At 41.2% G+C, this 15,037-nt stretch overlaps 1 protein-coding gene across 1 annotated transcript; it reads left to right on the forward strand.

Annotated features, from left to right (window-relative positions):
* The first annotated feature begins 13,303 nt into the window (after window positions 1-13,303).
* LOC126083588 (olfactory receptor 11H12-like) lies at window positions 13,304-14,290 on the forward strand. The gene has a single exon (XM_049897466.1). The coding sequence runs from the start codon at window positions 13,304-13,306 to the stop codon at window positions 14,288-14,290; it is 987 nt and encodes a 328-aa protein (XP_049753423.1).
* Window positions 14,291-15,037: the final 747 nt, after the last annotated feature.

Raw genomic sequence — 15,037 nt, forward strand, 5'->3', positions numbered from 1 at the left:
AATAAGAAATAGAGAAAAGAAGAAAAAAATCCCCAAGGGAGCTCACTGGCTTGGTGGCACGGTCCACAGAAATTGCTCCCAAGCTGCTAGTTACTGTACAGCCCATCTAGAAGGGGTAGGGATGGCACACAGCACCAGGTATTCAGGAGACAAGAAAAGAAGGAAAGTAGAGAGAGACAAGAAACAAAGAAATGAAGAAAAACAAAAAGGAAAAAAGAAAAAGAAATGCCCCCCGGTATCCCACTGGTGTGGCTGTGTGGACCAGGTAAGCGGTCCCCCAGCCAAGTGGCACTTCACAGCCTGTCAAGAAGAAGTGGAGATGGCACACAGAGCCAGGTGTTTGAAAGAAAGGAAAGGAAGAAGGTAAGAGAGAGAGAAGAAACTAAAGGAAGCTGAAAAAACCAAGAGCAACAAAAAAATGGCACTGAAGGAGCCAGCCGATGTAGGTGGGGTACGTCCAAGCATCACAGAGCCAATGCCTCCGTGGCCAGATGACCATACCCCAGCTAGGAAGCAGCAGAAGCCAATCAGGGTGAATAAGGCTGGGGGTGGGGGTGGGAAAGCTTCTATGGCTGGTTACTGGGTGCTCTGTCTCCTGCTGGGAACTCTGTGAAGCTGCTTTCCCATATTCCCTGTCCACCGACCTCAGTGGTTGAGAAGTCCAAGACAGCAAATCTGTGCTGCATTAGCTGATAGGGAACCTCCAGTCTGTATGTACCCTTAATCTCAGTTCTCTGTCAGTTTCTTATTCCATTCAGTGCTTGGTTGAGTTCTTTATCTCCTCATTTGATGCTCAGGGTTCCAGGATTGATGCTTGTCTCTGTTTTACTTAGTTTTTCAGGTATTTGCTGTGGAGGAATGCCATGGTGCTTCTATCTATAGTGCCACGTTGGAGCCACTTGTCTTCCAAATTTCTTGGCATAGATGAGTGAGTGCTTCCAGTGCTGCATCCATTTGTTGATATATCTCAACTGGTATTCTGTCAATTCCTGAAGCCTTGTTTTTCACCAATGCCTTCAGTGCAGCTTGGATTTCTTCCTTCAATACCATTGGTTCTTGGTCATATGCTACCTCCTGAAATTTTTTTTTGGTACAGTAACTCTGTGTAGTCCTTCTGTCTTCTTTTGATACTTCCCGTGTAGTTTAATATTTACCCTGTAGAATCCTTCAGTATTGTAACTCGAGGCTTGAATTTTCTCTTCAGTTCTTTCAGCTTGAGAAATGCCAAGCATGTTCTTTCCTTTTGGTTTTCTAACTCTAGGCCTTTGCACATTTCATTATAATACTTTGTGTTCTTGAGCCGCCTTTTCAAAGCTTCTGTTCAGCTCTTTTATTTCATCATTTCTTTCTTTCTCTTTACCTACTCTACATTTAAGAGCAAGTCAGAGTCTCATCCTACATCCATTTTGGTCTTTACTTTCTTCCCTGTCTTTTTAATGATCTCTTGCTTTCTTCATGTACAGTGTCCTTGATGTCATTCCACAATTTGTCTCGTCTTCAGTCATTACTGTTTAATAAGTCAAATCTATTCTTGAGATGGTCTCTACATTCAGGTGGAATATACTCTTTTAGTTGTTCTAATTTTCATCAATTCAACTTGAGCTTGCATGTGGGCAATTAATGCTCTTCTCTACAGTCTACAGTCAGCCCCTGGCCTTATTCTTACTGATGATATTGAGCTGAAACCTGTCCACCATGGGTGACTCTGCTGGGATTTGAAATACCAGTGGCATAGCATCCAGTATCATAGCAACATGCAAGCCACCATAGTACGACAAATTGACAGATGTGTGGGAATATATATATTACATATAGAGAGATTTGTATCAAGGAAATTGCTCACACAGTTGTAGAGACTGGAAAGACCTAAGCCCCTGGGTCAGGCTGGAGGCTTCTCCAAACTCACTGCAGGGGTTGGTGAACCCAAGATTGGCAGGTCAGGCAGCAGGGCTGTGGCTCACAGGCTGCACAGCCAACAGATCCCAAGTCTGGCAGGCAAGATAGCAGTTAAGCTACTAAGGCAAGTTCCAAGAACTAGAGGTCAGATGAACAGGAGCCAACTGCAGGATCCAGAGTGAGTAAAAACCCAGGTGCCTTTCCAGAAAGTGCACCTATATTGGATGAAGGCCACATCCCCGAGGAAGCTCCCTGTCAACTGATTGGCTACTACGACTGCCAAACTACATCATAACTACCAAACCACTGGGATTCATGGCCCAGTCAAGTTGATACACAGCCTTAATGATCACAGTTCTCCACTTGTTAACTTGGCACCTGTACACACTTCCTTAAAGTGTACATAATCTCTGAATAACAACAATGATAAAGTCGTACTTGTGCCTGACAGGATACAACTAACACAGGTACAACCGAGAATGCACTAGCCTTGTTTACATCTTATATTTTGTAAGGGAAGAAAACGAAAATATTTGATGTACATAAAAAAGTAAGAAATACTCCTAACAATTACAGTTCTCATTTCTGCAACTGGTCACATGGTTGTAACTGGTATTTAGAATTACCTTCTCTCATCACACATTCTGTATTTCCTTTGCCCTCATCAAGCACCTCAGCTGGTTGTGGTTCTTTGCCTGGTGGGGTGACCCAAACCTTTATTCCTGAAGCATCTCAGCCATTAGTAGTCATGTTGGAATTGGGTTGTTGTAGTTTTCCATTGGCTTTAATCACAGGAATGGTGGTACTAAGAAATGCCTTAAGGGATCTCCTGCATTCCAGGTATACTCTTCTTTACCCCTATTATGTAATATCAATTTGATTTCCTCTTGGTAATCAGGATCAATCACACCAGACAATATTGTAACTCCCTTCTTTGCCTCTTAATCCAGAAGTATAAGAAACCCCAAGTGGCCAGGTGGCATTCTTAACTTCCAGTTCAATGGAATCATTGATGTATCTCCAGGTGGGTACATTCCTCCCTTTGCAACTGAAACCTCTAGACCCTCAGAGCATAGGGTTGCAGCAACAGGAAGGAAAAATTTTTGCAAGTGGGTCACTAGGTGCTGTAGTGGGTGATGTCACTCATATTTCCCCTTCTTGATTTCCTGGCCCTGTGAATCCTGGCTCTGGGAAAAACAATACGATATACTGGATACTGGTTTAGAGCATATACATCCTCCTGGAGAACATTGCCCCAACCCTGCAAGGTATTGCCACCTAACTGGTGCTGTAATTGTGTCTTTAGAAGGCCATTCTATTGTTCTATCAACGCAGCTGCCTCAGGATGATGCGGGACATGGTAAGACCAATAAATTCTATGAGCATGGGTCTGTTGCCACACTTCGTTTTCTGTGAGGTGAGTCCATTGATCTGAGGCTATGCTGTGTGAAATACCATTGATGGTGGATAAATCATTGTTTAACTTCACAGGCAGAAGTAGTTTTGGATGCAGAAGTTTTGGCAGAAGTCTAGTGTGCAGGAAAGCAAATCCATACCTAGAGTACCTATTCCAGTAAGAACAAAACTCTGCCCTTTCCATGATAAAAGTGGTCCAATGTAATAAACCTGCCACCAGGTTGCTGGCTGATCACCTCAAAGAATGGTGCCATATTGAGGACTCAGTATTGGTCTCTGCTGCTGGCAGATTGGGCACTCAGCAGTGCCTGTAGGCAAGTTGGCCTTGGTAAGTGGCATTCCATGTTGCTGAATCCATGCAAAATCTCTATCCTTGCCACCATGACCGCTTTGCACATAAGCCCATTGAGCAGTGACAGAGTCTCTGGGGATAGAAAATGACTGGTTTCCATGGAATGCCTCATCCTATCTACTTGATTTTTAAAATTCTCCTCTGCTAACATCACCTTTTGGTTAGCATTCACATGAGACATAAATATCTTCACTTCTTTGGCTTATTCAGAGATGTCTATCCATGTACCTGTTCCCCATAACTCCTTGTCTCCAATTTTCCTGTCATGTTCATTTCAAGTCCCTGACCATCCAGCCAAACTATTGTCCACAGCTCATGAATAAGTATACAATTTCACATTGGGTCATTTCTCCTTCCAAGTGAAGTGAACAACCAGGAGCACTGCTTGAAGTTCTGCCCATTGTGAGGATTTCCCTTCACCACCGTCCTTCAAAGAGGTCACAGAATGGGGCTGCAGTGGTGCTTGCATATTGCTCAGAACAACCTGTAGACCAGGCACGTGTTTTCTCTTCCTCAGTCAACTGATCCTAAGGAACTCTCCATGAGGCCATAGGTCCAGACTGGGAAAAGGAAGATAATGTGATAGGAGTAGAGAACATGTGTATTTTGGGCTATTTCCTCAAGCAACTTACTTGTGCCTTCAGGTCCTACTTGGGCCCCATCTTTTATATACCACTTCCGTTTAATGATGGAGTGTTGTGCATGCCCAAATTTATGACTCTGTGGATCAGACAATACTCAGTTCATTATGGGCAGCTCAGGCCGCATGGTGACTTGTTGGCCCATGGTTAAGTGTTCAGTCTCTGCTAAGGCCCAGAAATAAGATGAAAGCTGTTTCTCAAAAAGAGAGTAGTTACCTGTGGAGGATGGCCGGACTTTGTTCCAAAATCCTAAGGGTCTGCGCTGGGATTCCCCAGTAGGGGACTGCCAAACACTTCAAACAGCATCTTTATCTGCCACTGACACTTCAAGTACCACTGGGTCAGCTGAATCATATGGCATAAGTGGCAGAGCCACTTGCATGGTGGCCTGAACCTGTAAGTAACTTGATGAATAGGCCAGAATAGCACACCTGAATGAAGGATATACTCCTTCTAAAATTCAAAAGGCCCACTATGTGTTGTGCCTTCTTTTTAGTTGTGGGATGGGCCAGCTGCAATAGCTTATCCTTCACTTTAGGAGGAATATCTCGGTATGTGCCACACCACTGGACCCCTACAAATTTCATTAAGGTTTAAGGCTCCTGAATTTTTTGTAGAATAATTTCCACATACTGGTATGCAAGTGTCTTACCAATAAGACAATTCTTCCTCACTAGGTCCAATCAGCATAATGTCATCAATGTAATGGAACAATGTGACATCTTGTTGCGGGGGGGAACCATTGCCGTCGAGTTGATGTTGACTCACCGTGAACCTATAGGACAGAGTAGAACTGCCTATAGGGCTTCCAAAGAGTGCCTGGTGGATTTGAACTGCCAACCGTTTCGTTAGTTGCTGTAGCTCTTAACCACTATGCCACACGGAAAGGTGATCAAAATCCCTGAGGACTAAATTATGACATAAGGCTGGAAAGTTGATGTACTGCTGAGGTAGGACACTGATGGTGTATTTCTGGACTTGCCAGCTGAAGGCAAACTGCTTCTAGTGTCCCTTCAAAACCAGAATTGAGAGAAAGTCATTGACCAGATCAGTAGCTGCATACTGGGTATCAGGAGATGTATTAATTTTTCTCAAACAATGAAACCACATGTGGGGCAGCTGCTGCAATTGGAGTCAGCACCAGATTAAGTTTATGATAATCCACTGTCATTCTCCAAGGTCTATCTGTTTTTTGCACAGCCAAAACAGGAAAGATAAATGGGGGTGTGTTGGGAATCACTGCCCCTGCATCCTTCACATCCTTGATGGTGGCAGTATTATCTGTAATATCTCCAGAAATGCAATATTGCTTTCAGTTTACTATTTTCCTAGGCAGGGGCAGTTGTAATGGCTTCACTTGGCTTTTCCTACCATAACAGCCCTTACTCCACTTGTCAGGGATCCAATGTTGGGGTTCCACCAGTTGCTCAGTATATCTATTCCAATTATGAATTCCTATTACTCAATTATAAATCACTACAGGATGGGTTTGGGGACCCAATGGACCCACTGTGAGATGAACCTGAGCTAAGACTCCACTGATAACCTGACATCCATACACTCCCACTCTGACTAGTGGGCCACAGTGAGGTTTGGAGTCTCCTGAAATTAGTGTCAGTTCAGAGCCATTATCCAGTAATCCCCCCAAATCTGATTATTTCCTTTTCCTCAAAGAACAGTTGCTCTCATAAAAGGCCACAGATCCCTTTGGGGAAGGCTGGGAGAAAGATTTACAGTATACATTTTTCTCAGTGTAGTGGGGTCCTTCTTCAAGGGGACCCAGCCTCCCCTTCATTCAAGAGGCATGGGTCTGTAAACTTGTTCAAGTCTGAGAGCTGATTGAGAGACCATGACTCTCTCTTCTGATGATTTGTGTTAGACTGCTGATCCCTTGATGTAGAATTTCTCCCCTTTACAGATCAAGGAAGTATTTAGTCAATTTCCTATCTATTCCACTCCTAGGGACACCATGACTAAGTAACCAATGTCATAAGTCCATATGAATCAGACTGTTCTGATAACTGCTTTGACTCTGCTGTCCATTATGGTAATCATGCTCACCTTGTCTTTGGTGATTGAGTGCTGCCACTTGGTCCCTACCATCACAGGGTCACTACAGCCCCATTGTAGTTAGGTGTCTTAATTCAGTTGGGGCAGTTCCCACTGTCAAATATTACTTATGTAAAATACCAATCACAGGAGCCTCCAAGGATGCTGGGGCTCCTTTCATAAATTTGTTCCTCACTGTTGTGGTGAAAAGTGTGTTTTCTGGGCATTCCATGTGTGGGTGTGTGGGTCTAACCTCATAAATCTATTCTAACAAGCCAATTTCCCTAAGCCTTTGAAAATCTTCTGCTACAGTATACCAAGGCAGGTCTGGTACTTCAACCTGATTTAGAGTAGGCCACTCATAATTCATGCCTCAGTGACCCAAACAAATAAACTATTAGATCCTTTCCTAACTTCATCATGGAATGAAGAATCTGTGCTTAGTGGGACCATATCAATAAACCCAACTAATCCAACTTTATGTTCCTTCACCATTATCCCACACCATTAGAGCCATTCCCACACATATTCCCCAGATTTCTGTTTGTACATACTAGAAAAATCAAGCAGCTCTTTTGAGGTATAGTGTACCTCCTCCTGGGTCACACTTTGGACTTCACCTTTTGGGGCTTGCTGGGACTTAAATTTAGCTATAGATATAGAAGCAAAAAAGGGTGATGGGGGTGAGTCCTGGGGACTTTCAGCAATGTCTTGTAAGGCATATACGCCAGAAAATACCCCAGGCAATGACTCAGATGCCACCCTAGGATATCTCAGACAAAGGCTCTTCAGACACCACTGGGTTAATCTTATATGTCCCCATCTCAAGTTTCAGGATTCCATTTCTTCCCAATCAATGCCCTCATTTTAATTTTAGATATTATTAGAGGTTGGGAATTCAGTTGGCATTGTCATTTAGCCACTCTTACGCTAAGACTGTGTGTTGGCTTTTTGGCAATATCAGCTCTGTTACTACAAGAAATAAGGCTTTCTTTCAAGGCACAAAGGACAATTTTGAGGTGTTTTATGCTGCACTTGAGCTGTGATTCTGAATCTCAAGCTCATCTCTTTCCTTCACCAGTTGGTCTAGCGGAAAAAGGACCAACCAACCAGTTTCCCTATACTTCTCATTCTGACAAAATTGTATAAGAGTATCAAACATGTGATCACTCAGAACCTCATTTCTCACCAATACTTGATCTATTCGTGGTGATATTTTAGGTATAAATATTGCCACTTCATGAGGTGGATTAGCATCACCCTCTTTACTCCTGGGGGCAGAGTCATCAGCACTTTTAAGACTAATCAGACTTGAGAACCAATTTAGAAAACATCCCTACAATCTTGTTTCTCCAGAATCACTCTTGGTACCAAAATCTTAGACTGGGTTCTTTAGAGAAGTAAAACCAGTGAAGCATATATTCAGAGACAGAGAGAGAAAGAGAGAGAGTTTTATCTTCAGGAAAATGGCTTATGTGATTACAGAGTCTGGCAAGTCTCAAGTCCATGTGTCAGGTGTCAGGCTGGAGGCTTCTTCTGATTCACATCTCTGCAGGGAATGGCGAACCCAAGATAGGCAGGTCAGATTGCAGGCTGCTTGCTCACGGACTGCATTGGCTAATGAATTCAAGATCAGCAGGTAAGATGGCAGGCTGTTGGCTCACAGGCTACAGAGGCTGACAAATCCCAATATCAGCAGGTTCAACAGCAGGCCACTGGCTCAAGTACCAGGAAACATAAGCCAGATAATGATGAGCTGGATGTAGGATCTACAGCAAGCAAGTGAGCTTTGCCAGATTGTCCATACGTATATTGAATGCAGGCCACACCCTGAGGAAATGCCCCTTAGAACTGATTGGCTCATCACATCAGATCACATCATGGAGGATGACTACATCATTCCATAACTTCTGAGTTACATTATTCCATAACTGCCAAACCACATCATTCCATAACAGCCAAACCACTGAGAACCATGGCCCAGCCAAGTTGACACACAACCTAATCATCACAGCAGAAAATTATATTTACTAGTCTTTGAATCTTGGGTCAGCAGTCTGCTCTCAAAAATCCTGTTTGCTTACAGAAATTCTGACTCAGCTCTCTTGTACAGTCTGTTGTTTACTCATTGTGACCGTGTCAGATAATGCTGGAAAGCAATGTGTCTATTCTCTGCAGAATCAATACTTAAGAGCACCGGGTATAGAGCTTTCCACTGGGGCTCTGATACTATTCTTCTTAGTCAAAGACTCACTTTCTGACCTGTGGCATATAGTATATGCCTTGAGGCAAATTAAGAAGAAAGTAGAAACTTATGTTGATGATGAATAACACTGGGTTACTCTTATTTCATAAGCATTTGGTCATTATTTCCCCTGAAAATATATTGTGAAGAGTGAGGGTCTTAGTGAATATCTGGGGCTTTCCAATTCATTCTATGAAGTATATAATCTCTAAAATGCACTTGTATTAATAGAATTTCTCCTGCAAAAAATTAATCTAGGGAAAGCTGAAGTTCTTTTAATGATTTAACAGCTCTTCCTATATGTATTTATGAATACAACTGTAATAGATTTGAACTAATAAGAAATATAGGGCAATCAAACACACCTAATTATTTTTTCACCCTCCTGCTTAGGGGTACATATATACTACCTATATACTATATAAAACTGCAAAATTTTCCACTCACCCTCTCACTGCTAAATGGAAATATATTAAAATAGACTAATTATATCCTGTACTATTACAGTGGACCCCATAAATTCTCTAAATAGTGATTCAGATGGTTAGATCTTAAAGTAATATGTAAGAAATACTGTTAGAGGAGGTATTTTTGGCTTACGGCTCCTCCTAGTCATTGAAAAGTTAATTCATTTTTTACACACAAAATTTAGAATATTGAGAATACTTGCAAGAACTATAAGAGAGAACTCATCATGTATGCAATACAGAGCTAATATTAGACCATTGAGATTACACCATTAATTCTGAAGAAACCATAAATTTACCACAATGCGATTTACTTTATCCACTAGAGACAAAGCTCCCATATTCTTTAAACTTTTTTTTTCCTCATGAAAGGAAATTTTTTTTTATTAATTTTCTAAATATCTCTGGAGAGTGTCTATATGGCCGAACTAAATGTTTCTTTTCCCTAGAGAAACCTTGGTTTTAGGGCATATAGGACCACTTATAATTAGCTGTGAATATGTGAGACAAGGGCACATACTTATTTCACATGCTTGTTTTTATTTCTTCTAGTCTCTTTCCCCAAGGCATCTAATTACACAAGGTAAAGGCAGATGCTAGCCTGGGAGACTGGCCTGCCCATAGGACTCCTTGAGGTGAGAAATCACTTTTTCTTAAAAAATACACAAGGTATGAAATCTCTGGAAATACTGGCCAAGGATAAATAGAGGGCACTCTAGCACACACTCAGTTGAGATTAGACTTTTCTTATATGTGGTGCTTGAATCTTTTCTTCCAAATTAAATAATCAGAGACTACTCCCAAAGTCTCATCTATATCATCTTCCAGACATCTCCCCTGACGAGACTCTTGGCAATCATTGCAAAGTTACTTGTATGAAATGGGATTTGTTTCTCAGTGAAGGTCCTGGGAATCCACACTTTGAGACTGAGGCAGAGAGGAAAGGAGATGGCTGACCTTCGTTGTATGGTTCCTATCCAAGCGTGGGCCCCAGGAATGCAGAAATCACATCATGCCCACGTCATTTTTTTTTTTTCCTAGAAAGAGAATTGCAAATTTTTGTTTTGTTGTTCTTGGCATCCTTAACGAAAGATCTAAAGGACAAAATCCAAATAGCTTCAATCCCTTGGCAAAACAGTGGTGTTTAACTGAGGTAAGTGCTGAGAAACCTGCTTTCTAAAACACTAATTTCTCTAGTTTTTTTTGTAACTCTAAGTTCCTTTAGAAAATAATAGAAGTTTAGTTATGACCAATAACCCACAGAAGATAATGTTAAACAGGATTAAAAAGACTGTTTCCCTGGTTCTATTTTAAGGTTGTACTCACATATTTCTACAGGGTCCCAAAGAGATACAGAACTGAAGAGAAAAGCTACAATAAAAAATTACCATCCATTAGGAAGTCCAGGTAGGTTGAAGAATTAGGAAAAGCAAGTTTGTTTTCTTGTGTCTTGTAAATGTATTTTAAAACTAAAAGAATTTTAGTTTTTAGTTTGTTTGACTTATATGTGAATAAAATTGTCTAACTGGTAGTAGCCAAGGATGGACAAATCACAGAGTTGGTTTTATCTGGTAAAAACAGACCCCATAATATCATTACTAGCTGGGAGAGAGACAAACCCAGGCAGAAAACTGGGCCAAACCAAGATAATGACTGGCTGGGAGTTCTTCCAAAGGAAGAACCTAATAAATAGTTAAATAAATGTGCTTAATACCAATGCCAGAATGACCCACGAAAAAATATTTTCCTACCTTAAGTGAGGAAGACAAATTAAACTGGGTTAGATCTTTCTTTTCCTCAAGTTGCTATGAATTTTCATTAGATGATCATCTGAGACAAGGTCATTAAATATTTTGGAAAATCATCAACATGATAAAACCCAGAATGTTGTTGTTCATTGCATAGAGTCAGCCCTCGATTCATGATGACTCCATGCACAACTGAAGGAAAGTCTGCCTGGTCCTACACCATTCCTATGACCCTTGTGATCCATAGGGTTCTTATTGATTGATTTTTGGAAGTAGATAGTCGAGTCTTTCTTCCTAGTCTGTCTTAGTCTAGAAGTTCCACTGAAACCTGTTCAGCGTCATAGCAACACATAAGCCTCCACTGACAGGCAGGTGGTTGCTGCATATGAGTTGCATTGGCCAGGAGTTAAATCCAGGTCTCCTGGGTCTCCCACGTGGAATGTGAGAATTCTATCACTCAATCACTAGTGCCCTCATAGGCTGTAATACTAATCCCTATTTCTTCTCAAATGCCAAGTCAATCTGAATCTCTGGCTGCATCCTCCAGTTGTATTTCCCCCTTTCCAAGGGGTTCAAGGAGTCTTTTTCTTCTAAATGTATTTTTAGAAAGAGCCCTGGTGGCATAGTGGTTAAGAGCTTGGCTGCTAACCAAAAGGTCAGCAGTTCGAATCCACCAGCCACTCCTTGGAAACCCTATGGGGCAGTTTTACTCTGAGAACTGCTGTGAGTTGGAATTGACTCAATGGCCATGGGTCTTATGTCTTTACAGAAAAAAATTGAATTAAAGTAGCAATTGCCTAAAGGAGAAACACAGAGCTGCTCAAAGGAAATCTTTTAGAACCAAAAGTGTTGGAATTACTGAGCATTTCAGTTTTGGAGAGCTTAGCGGGGCTCCTTGAAAACTCTATGGGGCAGCTCTACTCTGTCCTATAGGGTCGCTATGAGTCGGAATCAACTCGACGGTACTGGGTTTATATATATATATATATATATATATATATGTTAGTTTTATTAAGGCAGTGGGTTTGAGATATATATATATATATATATATATATATATACTGCTTCTATCCAGCTTAGGACTTTGGGCATTTATTTCCACACCAGTTATGCAATTAGACTGTGGTCTCAGTTGATGATATAAGTACAGACCCTACAGGGCGTCAAGAAGTTCTTGGAAAGCAATTTGAGTAGCTCCTTGTTGTTCCCAAAGTGCCCTCTAAGACTCTCCAGGTTCCTTTTGAGATCCTTTCTTTTTCTCGGTGGTCAAATGACAGACAGGAAAGGATCGCAATATGGCCCATGAGAACCAGTTCATGTGCATCTTTGAGGTAGGCAAAGTTGGCCTCAAGATCTCACATAATGATGACCAACCATACCAGTTTACAAGAGCCTGAGCAGTTTTCTAAGGAGAAAGACTTTCAGTGCTAAAATTGGACCAGTCCTGGGCAAATAGGCAAGTTTAGTTATTTTAGCCTCATACCAGATGGGTCTACCACTTCCTCTTTTTGGCATACTCTTGCTCTCTATCTGCTCCTGCCACTTCTCCAGCTGAATGACTTTTGTCTTACATAAGTGAAATGGTTGTGGCTTCCTGAAAGAAAGATAACTGAATTAAGATTCAATCAGTAGCAGAAATAATAAGATTTATTCATTTAACAAGAAATTACAAAGTACATATTGTCAATATAATGTATTAAATATAGAAAAAGAATAAAAAATGATTACCAGTTGGCCCTTATTCTCAGAAGTTTACAGTTTAGCAGGTAGATTAAGAAATGGAAAGAACTATCCACGATACACAGTATAAAGTGGTAAAGTCCTTGGTACAAAAAAAGAAATCCCATTCCATAGTTTTTAGAATGCCATTTCTTATTTCTTCTACCTTAGAAAATAATGATACATTAGTTTAATATTAAGTCAGCAAATATGTTGACAGGCCTACGTAGTTGCCTGCACTGAACCAGACATTAGTAGCACAGAAATGAAAAATACAGTCTGTTAAAGACATAAAAAGGTAACCAAACGGTTACTATAGAGCATAATAAGTCTGCACACACATACATTGGATAGTACAGAAGCATCAAGAATTATTATATGATTGGGGGTCCAGCAACACTTCTTGCAGGGGGCAATCATTGAACAGTGTTGTAAATTTCAAGTGCAAGTTACCCAGGTCCCTAACCCCTCCAAAAAATAAATAAAGAGGGAGAGAGAAAAAGAAGGGGTCCAGGAGGTTTGCACAAAGACAGAGAGAGAAGAAAGGACAAAGCAACAGATATATTAGGTAGTGAGAATAACATGTTGTTTGGTGGAGAGCAGCTATCCTTTTCGTACTAGAGCAGAAGGCTCAAGGGGACACAGGGAAGAATGTAAGGCTGAGGAAGTAGACAAAAATTAGGTCATAAAGAGCCTTGTATGTTATGCTCAGTTGTTTGGATTTGGCTTCATGATGATGATGTCTCATTGCAGCACATTTTACAGACTAAATGAACATCTCTGGGTCAGGATCCTGCACCGAGTCAGTGAGTGAATTTATCCTTCTGGGTTTTCCCTGCAGCTGGGAGACTCAGATTGTCTTATTCATGATCTTCTCCATCACCTACCTCCTGACTCTCATGGGAAACGGAGCCATTATCTGCGCTGTGTGTTGGGATCAGCATCTCCACACCCCCATGTACATCCTGCTAGGCAATTTTGCATTCCTGGAGATCTGGTATGTCAACTCCACAGTCCCGAACACATTGGCCAACTTCCTGTCTGAGACCAAGGCCATATCTTTTACTGTTTGCTTCCTCCAGTTGTATTTTTCCTTTTCCATGGGCTCCACTGAGTGCTTCTTTCTTTCTGCAATGGCTTTTGATCGATATCTCGCCATCTGTCGTCCTCTCCATTATGCCACAATTATGACTGGACCACATTGTTTCAACCTTGTGATTTCCTGTTGGGTATGTGGCTTTCTCTGGTACCTGGTGCCTGTTATTATCATTTCCCAGCTGCCTTTCTGTGGCCCAAATATAATTGACCACTTTGTATGTGACTCAGGCCCATTGCTGACCCTCTCGTGTGCTCCTGCCCCCATGTCCAAGTTTGCCAGCTACACCCTAAGCTCCCTCATTATCCTCCTTAGCTTCCTTTTCATCCTCATCTCCTATGCCCTGGTTCTCCTCGCTTTGTTTCAGTTACCCTCGGCATCCAGTTGGCATAAGGCCTTTTTGACCTGTGGGTCCCACATGACTGTGGTTATGCTATTCTATAGCACCATCATGGTGATGCATGTGAGCCCTGGGTCCAGTCACTTCACCTTGATGCCAAAGATTATGACCTTGTTCTATGGAATGGTAACTCCACTCTTCAACCCCCTGATTTACAGTCTTAGGAATAAGGAGATGAAAAATGCTCTGTGGAAAATTCTGGAGATGTTTACAAAGTCTTTAAAACTCTTTGGCAGCAGGCCCAGGAGGAGTATGGAATAATCTAGCTTAGTGCAATGTGGGTGCAATAACCACTCTTTTACTGTCTTTCATCTGCACAGTAAATGAATGCCTGGGATTGTGGGTGGGGGTTGAGTGTTAGGGAAACTTCAGTCAACAGAATACTAGATATGTACATTTTGTAGTAGGGAGGGTGAAGGCCTTGTATTTCTATTCAACTTCTACCTAGATTCTTTCTCAATCTTCTGGTGATATCTTTGAAAACAGTTGGGACTTTAAATCAGAAGATCTGGATCTGAACTTAATTCTTCCATTTATCAGCTGTGTATATTTGGCATGTCACTTGATTTCAACTGTAAAATGGGAATGTGAATGTCTACACCAGAGAGCCATTGGTATGAGATTTTAATGAGATAATGGTTATATAATTTCCTGAAACAACTAACATGTATAAAACACTCAATAAATGTTAATTGAATATGAATTTTGGTTAATCCTATGTTCTCTTGTTCTTTGACATAATCAAAAGAAATCACAGATCCTCCTATAAACATCACCTCTTCATCACCTTTGGCAAAGCCCTTTACAACAGGCCTCAATCTTCTGTTGAGATATAGAGTAGATATGGTTCCTCCATTTCAACTCAAAATATCATGTGTTTGGTTCACTTTATACTGTAGGAGTGGTCTTCAAACTGGGTTTTGTATGCCCCTGAGGCTACATGAAAACTTTCCAAGAAGTACACAAGCATGAATGGTTTCAATTTCCACACTCTTAATTGAAAACAAA

Source organism: Elephas maximus, chromosome 10 (genome assembly GCF_024166365.1).
Source record: "Elephas maximus indicus isolate mEleMax1 chromosome 10, mEleMax1 primary haplotype, whole genome shotgun sequence".
NCBI classification, from domain to species: Eukaryota; Metazoa; Chordata; class Mammalia; order Proboscidea; family Elephantidae; genus Elephas; species Elephas maximus.

Coding starts and splice junctions, on each gene's coding strand:
- LOC126083588 (XM_049897466.1), top strand. CDS start 13,304: ATGAACATCTCTGGGTCAGGATCCTGCACCGAGTCAGTGAGTGAATTT.